Source organism: Caretta caretta, chromosome 27 (genome assembly GCF_965140235.1).
Source record: "Caretta caretta isolate rCarCar2 chromosome 27, rCarCar1.hap1, whole genome shotgun sequence".
Taxonomy (NCBI): domain Eukaryota; kingdom Metazoa; phylum Chordata; order Testudines; family Cheloniidae; genus Caretta; species Caretta caretta.
This window is the reverse complement of record NC_134232.1, coordinates 11,977,421-11,992,896: the sequence shown is the minus strand read 5'-3', so window position 1 is coordinate 11,992,896 and position 15,476 is coordinate 11,977,421. Positions and strand designations below refer to the sequence as shown.

General features: G+C 45.7%; 1 protein-coding gene across 1 annotated transcript; it reads left to right on the top strand.

Annotated features, from left to right (window-relative positions):
* Window positions 1–8,481: 8,481 nt before the first annotated feature.
* EPOP (elongin BC and polycomb repressive complex 2 associated protein) lies at window positions 8,482–15,257 on the top strand. Its single transcript, XM_048830423.2, has one exon. It carries the CDS (start codon window positions 8,791–8,793, stop codon window positions 10,906–10,908), a length of 2,118 nt encoding a protein of 705 aa, XP_048686380.1. The 5' UTR covers window positions 8,482–8,790; the 3' UTR covers window positions 10,909–15,257.
* The last annotated feature ends 219 nt before the right edge of the window (window positions 15,258–15,476 follow it).

Below are 15,476 nucleotides of genomic sequence, written 5' to 3'. Positions count from 1 at the left end.
TCTGTCTAAAAGGTGCAGAGGCATGAATTTAAAAAACAAGAAGAGAAACAATTAAATCACAGTGGAATATGGAAAACCTCAAAGGCAGATAGAAAAATGATGCAAATTCTCTTCTGGCTTGAAGATTGATGCATGAAATCTTCTTGGGAATCTACAAACTCATTTTTCTTGTCTCTCTATTTTAGAGGTTTCTATTCTTTGAAAAAATACAGTTCTCTCCACTGGCATCAAGAATAATATTCACAGGCATTGGAGGAAAAACAGGAGTTAAAAATGAAGGGGAAATTGAAAGTTCCCCCTTCGAAATTCTCATTGCCTGTTCCAAACGAGCAGAAATTAACAAACATTTCCACCATGTTTCTAAAAAACAAACAAAGGTTTTCTTTCAGGAAGAAGGATCTTTGTTGACACTATTAGGTTTGATCTGGTTAGGAAAACAAACAAACTTTTTTTTAAGTGCTAGTGTTTATTACTGTATAATTCCCTTCAGCTGTTCTCTAGGAAATGGGGTTTCTTTTAAAAAATATGGTGAATGGCTATCGATTAAAAAATGAGATAAAGCAGAAGGTATTAAAGGGCAGACTGGGTTGTATTAATTTACTTCCATGGATGATGCATTTTTTAATTCACAGAGCTATCCTCTCCCTCAAATCACTAAAACATGCCAATGAACTGTGAAGACAAAACTCAAAAGATACCTTTCTGGTAAGAATATCATTGCATATGCTAAACCATGAACTGTATTGATTAACCCCTTCGCTAATAGGTTTGAACATACCACATCTAAACAAGAACAGGACCTGTCTAGTGAAACACAGCAATGGTTCTGTTATTTGTTGCTGTTTATGTCTTAGGTCTTGGTTTTTACTCCAAGCAAGGTTTTTAATGGGTTTAGAATGGCACCATTTGGTCTGAGGCAATCTGTTTCCCTGGCTAGGCCTTCTCCTGTCCTTTCAATCCAGCAGTTTTGATTCTATTACCTAATCTCTATATTTCCCCCCTTGTCTTTGTTCTCCAAGCAAAGATTAGGAGCTAGATAATAATAAATAATGTCAGGTTTCAGAGTAGCAGCCCTGTTAGTCTGTATCTGCAAAAAGAAAAGGAGGACTTGTGGCACCTTAGAGACTAACCAATTTATCTGAGCATGAGCTTTCCTGAGCTACAGCTCACTTCATCGGATGCATGTGATGTAGCTCAGGAAAGCTTATGCTCAAATAAATTTGTTAGTCTCTAAGGTGCCACGAGTCCTCCTGTTCTTTTTTTAATAAATAATGTGACCTCCACAAAGTTGCGAAGCAACTCTGAGCATGTGAAGAGAGCCATTTTACACAGTAATTATCCTTTCCCCTCTGATATATGTAAACAACAAAAACCCAAGCAGACTTTGCATCTTTATGAGTCGCCAAGAAGAAGAAGAAGATGAGGAGGTGGTGGAGGAAGGGAGTGTTGTCTACACATTAATACCTAAGACAAAAATGTTGTGGTATCTGCCCCTCTACCCCCATAGATCCAGGATATGAGAGAGATGAGGTGGTTAAGATGATATCTTTTATTGACCCAACTTCTGTTGGTGAAAGAGACACGTTTTCCAGCTGGCTCCACGGAGCTCAGATAAAAGATAAGTACCTCACCCACCGCGTCTCTCCAAGAAGAAAAGTGCTCTTCCAGTAATGGTCATGAGTAGCACAACTCAAATGAAATGACACAAGCACCCTGACACACAAACACACAACAAACTAGGAGCAGTAAGAGTCGCTAAACTACTCAACTTCCGTTGCTTCCACGCATAGATTACTACGATGGAAATAATCAGAAATACTTTCTAAGTATAAAGTAACTTTAGAAGCTCGGTGCGGTTAATGGGATTGATTGCACTCTTATTAAATGCTGACTTAATGCGCTTAAAGGTTCAAAACAAGGAAGATGGGCATTTTGCAGCTTGTCCTGATTAAATTGTTAAGTGGACCTCAAACTGTCCTCCGGGAAGAAACTTTCTGAGTAAAATAGACAGAGCCTGGGAATAATTATGTTTTTTGTGTGTAACATAAAGGGCATCGTTACTGCTGAATAAGACTAGACCACATTTTAACAGAGTGGATACGCAGCTGGTAGCATAAAGGTGAAAGCCTGCGAAAGGGAAGGTATTTAAAAAGTTACCTGCCGTTCAAATGTGTGGGACACTTTTATGTAAGGAAACCTTTTAAACCCACCGGATAGCGTTTGGAAAAGTTCACCCAAGCAATCCACAGAACTGGCAGGGATGTGCGGGTTTGAATGGCTTCTCTTCACTCACAAATTCTTCCATTTGTAAAATGTAACAGAAACCTTTTTTAAAAAAATAGCCAGGGTATGAGGTGATTTGTAGAAACATTCTCATCCAAGACAGCTTATGTACCTGTCAGTAATAATTGCCCCAGCTCCGACTATTACCTGTCTTAAATCCTGTCCTATATTCTTAGACCATGTTTAGCTTTTAGGGTTACCTGCATAAATGCTGTAGATCAATTCACGCGTTTTAAAAAAAAAATCTTAAATCAAAAATCACAGTTACAATATTTTCCTAGACCTTCATATTTAAGCAGAGGGTTATTTTCCTGTCTCCTGGACTGTTCCCCTGCTGTAGGCCTGAATCCACCCACTTTATGTAGGTGCTTATATGGGAATTGTTGTATGAAAACCTAGCCTCAGGAATCTCTGCTGGAAAGGAATACGGTCACGTTTTCCCTGTTTTATGGGGCTCTTAGTGGACTGATCTTGGCCCTACACAATTTAAGCTGGTTTACAAGATTACTTTCAGATGAAAAAAGGAAGACAAATCTCCACATTTAGGGTGAAATCCTGGCCCCACTGAAGTCAATGGGAATTTTTCCATTGAATTCAATGGAGCCAGGATTTCATCCTTAGTTTTTAACCACGGGTTGTTTTTGCTTTTTCCCCCTTGGGTCCCTGAACTTTTTACTGAGCACTGTCTCTCTTTGTAAATTATTCACCGTATGTGATACATGCGCATACACTCTCCTCCAACTCTGTTCTTGCTTGCACCTGTTTGTTGTTGTTTGTTGTTTGTTGTTTTTAACACATGTCCTCGGTTGGCTGGTTTGTTTAACTCCAAAGGGTGTTGAACTTGAGATCTCTGACCTGAGTTTTCAGCTGTTCGAACACAACACAACACAACACAACAAAAGGAGAAACAACTTGTTTTTATTTTCTCCCCACATCCAGTTTAAATAACCAAAAGGAGGCGGGTGTGTGTGTGGGGGGGGGGGCAGTTCCAGTATAAACAACACCAAGAGAAATTCCAGTTTTGGTCTGTGAGTGTCTTCAAAATGATCATATCAGACATGTCTTGCTTTTTTATAACTTTGATTCAAGCCAGGTCTATTGTGCCCGGTCAGATTGAAAATTAAGCAAGAAAAGAGGGGAAAGCCTGCCCCAAAGTACATTTCCTCTTCTTCTGGGATGATCGAGAAGCAAATCCCAGCGCAACTTTTTAACGCTGATACCATTTACAACTCTCAGAGTAACAGCCCTGTTAGTCTGTATCCGCAAAAAGAAAAGGAGGACTCCTGGCACCTTAGAGACTAAGCAATTTATTTGAGCATGAGCTTTCCTGAGCTACAGCTCACTTCATCGGATGCATACTGTGAAAAGTGTAGAAGATCTTATTATATACACAACTCTGTTTGCAATGCTGATGCCATTTTGGGGGGGGGGGCAACGTTTCCCGTCGCTGCCAAGCTTGCCGAGCTCGGGGCTTAAATTCCTTCGGCCCCCCACCCACCTACAGCCCCAACCCTTGGACGTGTGTTCTTTTGCACGCCAATGATGTGGCGCTAGGATCTCCACAGTCTTCTTTTGCACGACTAAAGCGATCCTGTTTTATTCTGAAAAAGTGCCGCACAGGGATGTAGCCCTGGCTGACAGCATTCCCATATCTGAGGAGAGATTTACAGAGCGGAGTCCGGCTGGATGGGCTCCCTCGGTAATCGGAATCCTTCGGAGATTTTGGGGGTTTTGGGGGTTTTTTTGGACGAGTTGTTCTGTCTATAGACCCATTTTAGTAGCTGCCTTGAAGTTCACTTCATTAACTGGTGGCTGGGACTGAAAGGGAGGGGGAAGGGAAGTAGAGACGTGTGTGTTTGTGTTTCTGTATGTGTGTGAGTGTAAGTGTGTGCATGTGTGTGTTATAAATATGCAGCTCTCTCTCTCTCTCTCTCTCCGTGTGTGTGTGTGTTTATAATGCAACCCGTACAGAGCACCTCTGCGGGTACACTTTTTTTTTTTGCACTCCCGTGTCACCAAGATTTGTGCATGATTTAAAACTCAACCTTCCTCCAGCTTATCAGCTCTCTCCTCTTTAGCACCGGCTTGACTGCACACGTATAAAATTTATCAGCACAAACTGGATCCTAAAAAGGGGAACCAAACTGAAGCAAAATTTTCCCTTTATTTTGTCAATCAACTGCAGCTGTAAATTTCCTTCTTCCCCAACCCCTCTCTCTCAACAGGGACAGAGAGGAGGCGGGGGTGGGGGTGAGGGTGGGGGTTTGCCTCTATAGAATCCAGCAGTCTCTAGTGTCCCTGGCAAATGTGAATCTCCCCAAAACCTGATCACTTGTATTGCTTCCTGCGGAAACAGACAGACCTACCAGGTCTAAGGGAGAAATCTCCCAGCTCTGCTTTATGAATCAAGATGACCGCTTGAGATCACCCTGGCCCATTGTCCTTTCCATTCACATGCAAGGGAGTGGGGTGAAGGGGGCAGAGATTGGATAATTTATTTCCTCTCCCCCACCCCCCACTTTCCTCCCTACCCCGGAATTTAGAACTATCGACACAAGGGAGGAAGGTTCTGGGGAGTTCTCTGCCCATCTTGCAAATCACAATCACTTGCAATTATTTCATCTTCTTGGCTGGGAATGACCCACCACCCAAATAACTGTTGCACGAGGAAGAGAGAAAGCCAGCCCGCAATCCAATTTTGTGCATGCGCCCATTTCGACATCAGTGCTCGCCTGACCCTAACACTAAACATCAATAACATAGAAAAGCCCTGATCCACCTAGTAATGGCCAAATCCGGCTATCCATTCGTAATTCAGCGCTCAAAATGACCTAGCGGGGAGTACAGGGCACAGGATTATGCGTACAATCATTGATGGGAGGCAATACAACCAGCTAGGCTTCAAATATAACCCTCAAATCTTTTAGAGGAGGTTAAAATGTATGTGTGTGTACACATCAAAACACAGTGTAGTGTGTATGTACACACACACACACACACACACACACTGTGGTTTGATGTGTACACACACACATACATTTATACATTCAGTGTGTGTACACACACACACAATATGTGAGTATAGAGATTGTGTACATACGATATATACAGACACCACGGTGTGCTGGTGGGTACATACACATATATAACATGTTATCAGCCTCTAAACTATTGTCTGAGTACGCTTTAAGCTGGTCTGTCTATATTGCCAAGGGTCAATTACTATACGTATAAACACACACACTATTTGTCAATATATATGCAACTTGATCTACAGCTAGAATATGGTATAGGTATGCTCAAGACCTGCCTGCTTATCTCGCCCTAGATCTAGTTTCAGAGTAACAGCCGTGTTAGTCTGTATTCGCAAAAAGAAAAGGAGGACTTGTGGCACCTTAGAGACTAAGCAATTTATTTGAGCATGAGCTTTCGTGAGCTACAGCTCACTTCATCGGATGCATACTGTGGAAACTGCAGAAGACATTATATACACAGAGACCATGAAACAATACCTCCTCCCACCCCACTTGTCTTCTGCAGTTTCCACAGTATGCATCCGATGAAGTGAGCTGTAGCTCACGAAAGCTTATGTTCAAATAAATTGGTTCGTCTCTAAGGTGCCACAAGTCCTCCTTTTCTTTCCTAGATCTAGTGTTTTATGTAATATATCTCTATGTTTTATGGCATCATCTGGCCTCTTATGCCTGCCCCTTCGCTCTTTTTCTGATTTTCGATCGAAGATCTCAAACCCCCTTTGTCGCCAGGGGAAGTTTGTTGTGTGTTGGAACTTGCCTTTTCATAGCTGGACCCCTCCCTCGAAGGCCATGAAACGGTGAATTAGCCAGTTGGGCAGGGCATTATATACCAGCTTCCCATCCACACACCCCTCTCATCTCCTGCCCTCCTGACAGAGCCCTGCTTAACATATGGGGAGAACGGCTCTAGATTTCCGTGGAAACAAAAATACCAGAGATCTCCCTACTTATGTGCGAAGGGAAACTCCCGTCTGAGTCAGAGCGGGTCTGACTGACCTGTTTCATGCAAACGGGTCTTTTTGTGATCGTCCCCCATTGCCACCCCCCCCGCCCGCCCCCCTCCACACACACCCACCAAATTGCAGCAACAAGCTGCAGTATCCACGCACTGGTCCCTTTCTGTCCTCTACGATCTTAACTCTCTCTCCCCCCCTTGGCCAAACAAAGAAGAATGTTGTGTTTGTGTTGGATGGCGGATCTACATTCACAGGAAACTCGCTGCATGTAGAAACCGGGGCTGAAATGTGGTGTTTTAACACAAGGGGACGTGAAGAATGTGAGATTTTCTTTTCTTAGCAGGGCCATTCCTTTGGTTGAGTGTGTGTGTGTTATTAAAGGCAACCCCCCCCCCCCCCCCATAGTGACTTCTGTTTAAAAAATACAAGGTCTTTGCTTAGGATGTGGGGGTTTGTACCGTTTTAAGTAACGGATCCGCAAAGTACATTTAAATCAGGTGAGATCAGTCCCAAATTAAAAACTACGTTGGGTTTATTTTCATTCCCCCCACACACACAACACAGATACTCAGGAATGTGGCACCTCCTCCGGTGGTGGTGGGGGGGGGGGGAGGGTTGCTTTTAAATGAAGATAATTTGTGGTCGATCACACATGCAGCTTCAACTTAATAAATAATCATAATAATTTATTTGATTATTCTTAAATGACTCACAGTGAACATTGAACACAAAGCAGGGAACGAATAAACAAAACTTTTCATTTAAAGGCGGCTGTAAAGCTGGGACTTCCCTTCTCTCAAAATTTTCCAGGGTAACTAAACCCCCCAAATAAGTGGCCTATGACAGAGAGTTCCAGTTCCTTTCCTAACCTCCATGGCGTCAGGCAAATAGCTCGAGCAGCTTTCAGGGTTAGAAAGAAGTGGGTTCTGATCGGACAATAGAAACCCAGGGGTTTTCTCTCGGCGACAGAAATGCTCCTTTTGGGGAAGCATGGATGGATCAGGGTCACTAGGAGCCAGGCCATCCCATGCCAAAGAAACCTTGGGATTTTACGTTTGCCATGAGAAGTTAAGCCACGTTCCAGAATCATTAATTCTTTAAACGTAAGTAAATAAATCCAATCCAATCCAGACGTTTGGAAGAAAAAGATGAGAAATGAAGAAAAGAAGATGGGTGAGTAAAAAACAAACAAACAAAAAAAAATGAAAGAAACCCGTCTTCGCTTGTTATGATTAATTATGATTATTACCAAGGCTCTCATCATTCACAACAATAAATATCGTAATTGGCAATTAACAAGCATTCTACTTCCGTTCAAATGATGAATGGTCACAGAGCCAACCCCTCTGAACTCAGAGCCGTAACATTTCAATTTTTTTTTAAAACAGGTTTGGCTGAAAACCTAGGAAAATGGCACTAAAAGAAAACGGTAAAATCTCGTAAAACAATTCCGCATAAAGAGGCTAAAATAAATACCATATAAACCTGCACACAGCTACACCCACGCCTGCTAAAAAGGTGATTTCTTAACAAGGAAGATAGCATTAAAATTACCTCGAAAAAGGAGCAAACGCGGTTTAAAATAGTGTATCTATAAATGGGTGTGTGTGTGTTACTGTTAGCATGCATATCTATATAGACACGCACATCTGTCTGTCAGGGCTGTGTGCGTATACACAGACATTATACATATAGAACATCTGCATAAAGTGTAGATCTAGGCGCAGAGTCAAATCTGCCTTTACCTATCTTATCCTGCAACACGCTCGTGTACCGCTCGATGTTTGTCTGCCTGGCAGCAGCGTGGCTGTTAAATGAAAGGGTTTTTTTTTTTTTTTTTTTATGAGTGTTTTACATTGTGTGTGTGTGTGTGAAATGTTGGGGTTTTATGACATCACATGGCTAAAGTGCCCAATCAGCTTCCAGATTTGAGAAATTATTTGGTGGGGTGTTTCCTACCATATACTGTACGCCGGGAGCTTGTCTTTAAGAAAGCAAACCCAGCAAAAGGTGGGGACTCCCCCGCAGGATTCCATGCGGTACCATTTTTAGCCCACCACCTCCACCGCTTTGTTTGCTTAGCATCTCGCTGGCATCGCCCAGCAAAAGGGGGACCTGCTGGCTGGTTTCTTTTCGGAGGGAGGTTATTTTTGAAGCGGAAGGTGGTGGTGGGGGGGGGGGCGGGGGGAGTCTTGGAAGGCGGCAAGATGTTTGGCTTCTTTACTTTTCTTTCTCTCTCGCTGCCTTTTTTGGTTGGGGAGGGGGAAGGGGAGAAATCTAGCCCCAGCGCCGGAGGAGGAACTGGGTATTTGGAAGATGTTGCGAATCATTGACTGGAGCGTTTGAAAGGGAAATCGACGGCTTTGCAGCTTCCCCCCAACAGACACACACACACACACAGACCCCTCTTCTCCCCTTTTTTTGTGGGTTGGAGTTTGTGATCAAGGAGTGGGAACGCAGATGCCCTTCTTTCCAATGACCCCTGGGGAAGAGACAGAGTAAATTCTCCTTGCAACATGTTCCTGACCTGCGAAGGGACCTTCGGAATGGTGCCAGCCACCATGGATTACAACGGGGAAGCCAGGCCAGGGGAATTCCAGACTGGCTATCAAGAAATCGAAGGGATAAACCTGGGATACTTACAGATCAATGGCACACAGATGTTTGCTTTGGCCCAGGTCCTCAGCGACCTGTTTAAGGATATCCCCAGGACCACCATCAGCAAGAAGATGGAGACCTTAAAGATCAAGAGCCGCCGCTGCGATCTCAGGGAGCTCCGGACCCTCAAAGCCATCAACTCCGTGCCCACCCGAGCGGTGAAATGCTCGCTCATCTCCAAGGCAGACCTGGAGGCGCTCTGCACCTCCTGCAAGAGCCTCAGCCCCCGGAGGAGGAAGAGGAAGAGGAGAGAGCAGCTGCTGCGGCCGGGCCCCGCGGATCTGTTCGACTGCCCCCGGCAGCCGCTGCGGTCCCCATGCGGAGCCGGCCCCTACTGCACCCAGGAGCCGGGGATCTGCACCCAGCTGGCCCCCGCACCCCATCCCGCCCCGGCCGGGCTCTTCCAAAACTATGACAAAACCACCCGGGGCAAGAAGGGCTACGGCCTGGGAGGACGCGGGGGGCTCTTCTCCGGCGTGTTGAGCGCCTACCCCCAGGACCTCCAGCGGCTCCACTCGGCAGCCCGGGCGCACGGAGCCGGGCAGGCGTCTCCCCAGCCGGAGCCCGGCCGGCCCAAGCGGGGCTCCTGCTGCTCCAAAGGGCTCTTCCCCGAGGAGAAGGGCCCGGGGGCGGCCAGGAAAGGCCGCCTCTTCCCGGGCTGCAAGAGGCAGGGCACCTCAGCCGGCTACTCCAGCGACTCGGATTCCAGCCTGGACTTCGGGGGCTCCAGCCCGGCCACCTCCAGCGACTCATCGGAGGAGGAGGAGGAAGAGGAAGAGGAGGGGGACACGTCGTGCAGCAGCGAGGAAGGCAGCTCCTCGGAGTCGGAGAGCAGCTCGCTGTGCAGCGGGGACTCGGTGCAGAGCACCCGCTACAGACAGGCGGCTCTGCCCAGGTTCCAGCCGCTGGCCCACCCCCCCAGAGAGCCCAGCGGAGACGAGAGGCTCCCGGAGCCCCACAAAGCAGCCCTGCGTCCCGATCCCAACCTCCTGCTCCTGTCCCAGCAGCTCTGGGCCAGGACTCTGCGAGCGTCAACTTTGGAAAGTTTGAGGCCGCTTCCAGCCCTGGGAGCCGGGGCTCCGCAGCAGCAGCCAGAGCTAGTGTGCGCAAAGCCGGAGGCCCCCTCCTCCCGTCCCTCCCCGAGCTGCAGCTACCCTGTGGGGGACCCACAACAAAAGGCGGGAGGCCGTGGGGCGACAGAGCCCTGCGCCAAAGGGGAGGATTTGCACAAAGATGCCTCGAACAATGCAGCCTCGTTAGGCCCCAGTGACCAAGCAGAGAGGCAGCTCGCTGCGCTAGCCGGGGGATCTGCTTCCCAAGAGCCAGCCCTGGGCTCAGCTCCTCCGCCCTCAGCTCAGGAATTCGCAGGGAGCCTCAGCCCGGCTCCCCAGAGGGCCTTAGGGGAGCCCAGGAGGGAGCATTTCGACAGGCTCATCAGGCAATCCAAGCTGTGGTGTTATGCAAAAGGGTTCAACGCGGATGGGAAAAGTTTGCGGCCCGGAGGGAAGACAGAGCCGTGCAAAGCGGCCGAGCTCCAATGTCCCGGCTCCAAAAGCGCACCGAGCCCCAGCCCCTTGTCAAACAAAGCTTTGAAAGGCAATGGCTCGGAAAGGAATTCCAAGCGCAGACGCCTTGCCAGAGGCGTTGAGGCAGAACTGCAACAAAACTCCAGTAAGGGGAGGCCACAAAAGACTCCGAGGAGGAATGCCCAAAAGGGAAAGGCCCATTGCAAACGCCTGGCCAGCGCCGGGCCAGCCCCAGGCAGGAATTCCTTCAGCCTCATGGGCAACTTCCCCTGCACCCCTTCCCTGGTAGTGGGGGAGGATGGGGATCTGCGTCCCGCCGCCTCCCTGTGCGTAAAGAACACCTGCGCGCTCTCCAAAACGCACCCGCTGTGGAGCTGGCAGGTGGGCGGCAGCGCCCTCCCTGTGCCCCCCAGCCTCAAATTCCGGGGCTGTGGCCTGGAGGGTTTCTAAACGAGGCCGGATGAATGTTCGCCAGCCAGGTTTACATGCAACAGTTGAGGGAGGGGGCGAGGGAGATGGGAACCGGATTAATCCCAAAGACCCTAGGGATCTGAAGTGCCCAACTGGAGACGTCTTGATTTTCAGGAAGGGCTGGAGCACCCCAGCTTCTAACCCACCCCCAGGGCCCTTTAAGGTGACTGACCTCCCCAATCAAATGTACCCCGCAAATCACATTAGGAAACCTTGGCCACATATATCTACTGCTGGGAATTTGGAGAGGGGGAGGAAAGTGATTTCAACTCTGGTTGTGGCATGATTTCTTTTTTGGGGGGTCCAACTTTCGGGGGTTCTGTGCGAAAGTAAAACACCCGCCCCCCAAACAGGTCAGCTGGAGGAATACCTCACCCCCTTTACATTCAGTGGTTTATTCCAACCAGGGTGATTTGGACTAAAATGTGCATATTGCTGGGGAGTGTTCAAGTAGTCCTGCCCTCCTTCCCCTCTCCAAGTTAAAGGAGAACTGTCCCTCCCTTCCCATTCACCCCAAGTTAAATGTATTGTCCCTTCCCACTTCCTCTGCGTTTGTGGGAGAATTTAATGCTGTCATCCCAACACACATTAAACTGATCTCATCAAAGCTTTCTCCTTAAAAAAAAAAAAAGCTGAAGAAAGAAAAGAATGGATCTAATTCCTCCTTTCCTTGATACATGCATTGGATTAAAATAATAATCACATGCAGAGAGAAAGAATGATCTCTCTTATAGAAGAAATACCCCCTCTTTTGCATTAATCAGTCTCATACGAAAAATTGCAAGCAGCTATTTAAACCGAATAATCTACTTTATCTACCAAAGAGAAAAAAAACATAACCCCTCCCACACACACTAAAAAGAATAGGGAGTTTTGTCTGCAAAAAGAAAACAGGCGGGTTTCAGAGGAAGTTATTGGAAACTTCTGCATGTAAATTAAAAAGAAAAAAAGAGTTGTTTGCTGGATACCCTAAGTCGGATAGCCTAAAGGTAGCAGGCCTGTAAAAGCTTTATAGACGCAAGAAATAGGAGCCAGGAGCATTAGGAATAAAGTACAGATGGACAATTTGATCTCTATTAAGCTCCAAAGTGGAATGCGGAGAAGAATGTTGAGAGAAAGTTTCTCTTGTCTGTAAAGAAAATCACATCTCAGTCTAACTCTGCTTACAAACCAGTGGCCCTTTCGACTGTTTCTGATTTGATTTCACCCCTCTCTGACATCAAAATTCAACTGGCTCTGAAGTCTGTTCAGTTTTGGAAATGTTAGACAAATCAAAGCGACTGTGAGGGCTTTTTTTTTGTTTGTTTGTTTTTTGTTTTGTTTTTCTCCCACTCTTTTCCAGCATAAAATATTTTCAACAAAACGCGGATCTGACACCGTCTGAGACCCTGCGATTCCCTCACTTTCAACACATTGGTGTGAATGTTTTAATTCCCCCCCCCGTACTGTTATAATTGACTCCAGCTCACATCATATACATCGGGTTTTACTTCCAATAGAAAGAAAGAAAGAAAGAAAGAAAGAAAGAAAGAAAGAAAGAAAGAAAGAAAGAAAGAAAGAAAAGTAAAGTCGTGGCTCATTATAGAATTATAATCAAAGCAAATATTCAAACCTGGCCACTGGTGATTTAGAGTTTTAATGTCATTCCATCGTTGGTGGGAACAAAATATCCATTACAGGCCAAAAATATTTTCTCTCGAATAATTTATTGGTTTCTCTTAGGCATATTGAGTTATTTTGATGCTAAAAACATTTTTTCTTTGTTTTGCATTTTTCATTGATTGGGTTTTTGTCTCCATTTTAACAAAATGGGTGGGATTCCTCCTATGCCTGTGCAATAACTGTGGAAGGTTATAAAAATCTGCTGTCTGTGTGCGAGAGAGAAATACCTATTCTGTGGACGTCTCTCTCCCTTGTGCAGTTTGCTTTTAAACCTCTTTCTAGCAGACGGAGTCCTTGTCTCCAATGGACACAGGCGCACAAAAATGGAGTCTTTTATTCTTCGCATACATAGACTGAGCTGGGCGTCCTGGCTGCCCGAACAGGGGGTGTGAAAAGCAAAGCCCAGGAGAGAGGGAAAGAGGCGCACACACACACACAGAGAAATAATCTTGGTTGTTTTCCTTTTAATGTCTTAAGGGGAAGGCGGTTCTCCAACGCCTGCTCCAATCTGCACATTTTGCTTCTGGGCTAGTAGCTGCCAGGTCCAAAGCAGATTGTTTGAAATGTGTTTTCCAGGGTTTGTTTGTTTGTTTGTTTGTTTTGGAGGAAGGGGGAGGAATTTGCAAACGGATTTGTGGCTTTTGTTAATCGCAAACCACTGTTGTTTATGCAAGAGCTTGGGGTAACGTCAACAAAGACGCACACACAAAGAGAGAGAGACCGGTTTGAAATATTCAAAAAGTCTGCAAGAGGTGCATGGCTGCTGGGAATGCCAGGCTCCCATCCGAACGTGTTCGCTAGTTTTCCTTTAATTATATGCCTGGTCCTGAAACCCTTGGGCATGCAAAGCTCCCAGTGAAGTGAAAAGGAGAGGGAATTTTTGTTTTTTAGCCTGGATAAACTGAGCAGAAAGGAGACACTTTAGCTATCAATGTTGCTAAAGCAGCAAGCATCAGTAACACAAATAACTCAGGAATATTCTCTGGGATGTAATCACCTCAAAAAGTGTGTGGGTATATATGTGTGTGTTTGTGTCTGTGTACATATGAAACACACAGATTGCATACACGCGCTACTGTCTATGCACACATAGTATAATGTGATGGAGGCTGTGAATATAATATAATATACCTCAAAACTTCCTCTCTTCCCCACAACACGCACACCTTTTATACTTAAGCCACAGAGACCCCCTGCTCTGTGCTAAAGAAATACCTTTCCCCCGACTCTTTGTTTACATGTTGCAAAGAAATGGATCCCAGCCAGGAACGGGAAATAAGCTTCATAGCAATTCTCCATTTCCTTCCCAAAAGGGTGTTGTTGTTGTTTTTTTAAAAAAAGCCTTGTTGCAATGCAATACAAAAAATAGAAAGGAAAACCCAGCCCTTATTTGATATCGTGTGGTTTCAAAATAAATAAACACACAAACACATAAATAATTTAATAATAATAAAAAGATTAAATGGTGCTTTATGGAAAACAAGCAAAACCTCCCGGATAGAAGTCACGAGCGCAAAAGGCATGGGAGGACTGGCATGCTGGAGAGGATGTTTGTATTTTGGAACAACAAATAATCAGTTTGCAACCCTGGAGTCCTTGAAGCTAAACAGGACTCCTTGATAATAAATTTTGTAACCTCGCTTTGTTTCCAAAGTGGGTGCAAAAGGGGGAAGAACCGATTTTTTGTTATGCCATTTTGTTTTCCTAAAAGCGCTGGACCAGAGAGGGGGCAATCCAAAACAATACCTTTTGTTTACAAAACTTTTATAAACTTTGGCTGCTTTTTTACCAAAACGCAGTTAGTTTTAGACTCAGGAAAATCTCAGTGTGGATGTGGGGGGATGCTGTGTGATTTAAGGGTTTATTTGGGGGAGGATGGGGGCTTACTGGGTTTTCAAAGGTTGGGCCCTTTGCTCTACCTCTGCATAATTGGATATGCAGTTTGGGAGCAGAGCACAGAGCAAGCTCTCGGTTTTCATTTAAATCACTTGAACTCCGCAGGAATGGAGGTGGGTTAAATTAGACTTGACCTGCTTTGCTGATCAATCCAAAAAGGGGTGGGGGTGGGGGGGGAGTTCTGCACACAGGATTTAAAGGCACAGCTCTCCCTTTTTCCTGGCAAAGGGGATAAAACAACAATCCACCAACAACTTGTCAATAATAACACACTGTCCCCCAGTCCAATGAATTAGAGAATCGGTGTCATTTCAGAGGTGGGAAAGTTTGTCGCCCGGACATTGGTTCCATAGATAAAGTTTCTCTTTATTTATACTTTATCCCCAGAAGGATTGAAGGGAAATTATAATCTAGGCGTTTACCTCTCGTGAATTCTTACAAGAATCAGGCAGAGAACTGGCCACGTCTGAAACTGCCCCCCCTGCTGTGATGAACTTTTATCCAACTTCACAAAACTGCATTTCCTCTGATTGCTTCCCCCCCCCCCCCGCCCTTCAGTTTGAAACACGTTTGCTTCCCCCCCCCCCAACCGTATATTGGACTTTTTCTTAAGGTTTACTGTAACTTTATTTATTTAAAGTTGTTGTAAGTATGTGACTATGAAAGAGTGTTACTCCCTGCGTGCAATATGGAATCTAGGCTGAGGAATAAATATCTTTTTACAGAGCTAAATTGTATATGGCCCGGACTTGTGTATGTTAGGGAAGGGGAGGGATGGACGGTGTGCTTCGCTGGTTTGTGAGTAGGCAGAAGGTGTGTGGATATATTTCTGGGTTTTTGCTTTGTTTATGGGGGTGTGTTTGTGTGCCCACACTTGGAGGTGCGTGCCTATAGGAGATGTTTGCCTGTGTCAGTGAGTGTGTGACATTTGTGCTCCTTTGTGTACACCGGAGGTATAGGCATAGGCTAGGGTGTTTGCTTTGTTTGTG

Bases quoted from the DNA above. Each gene is read 5' to 3' on its own strand.
- EPOP (XM_048830423.2), top strand. From the start codon at position 8,791: ATGTTCCTGACCTGCGAAGGGACCTTCGGAATGGTGCCAGCCACCATG.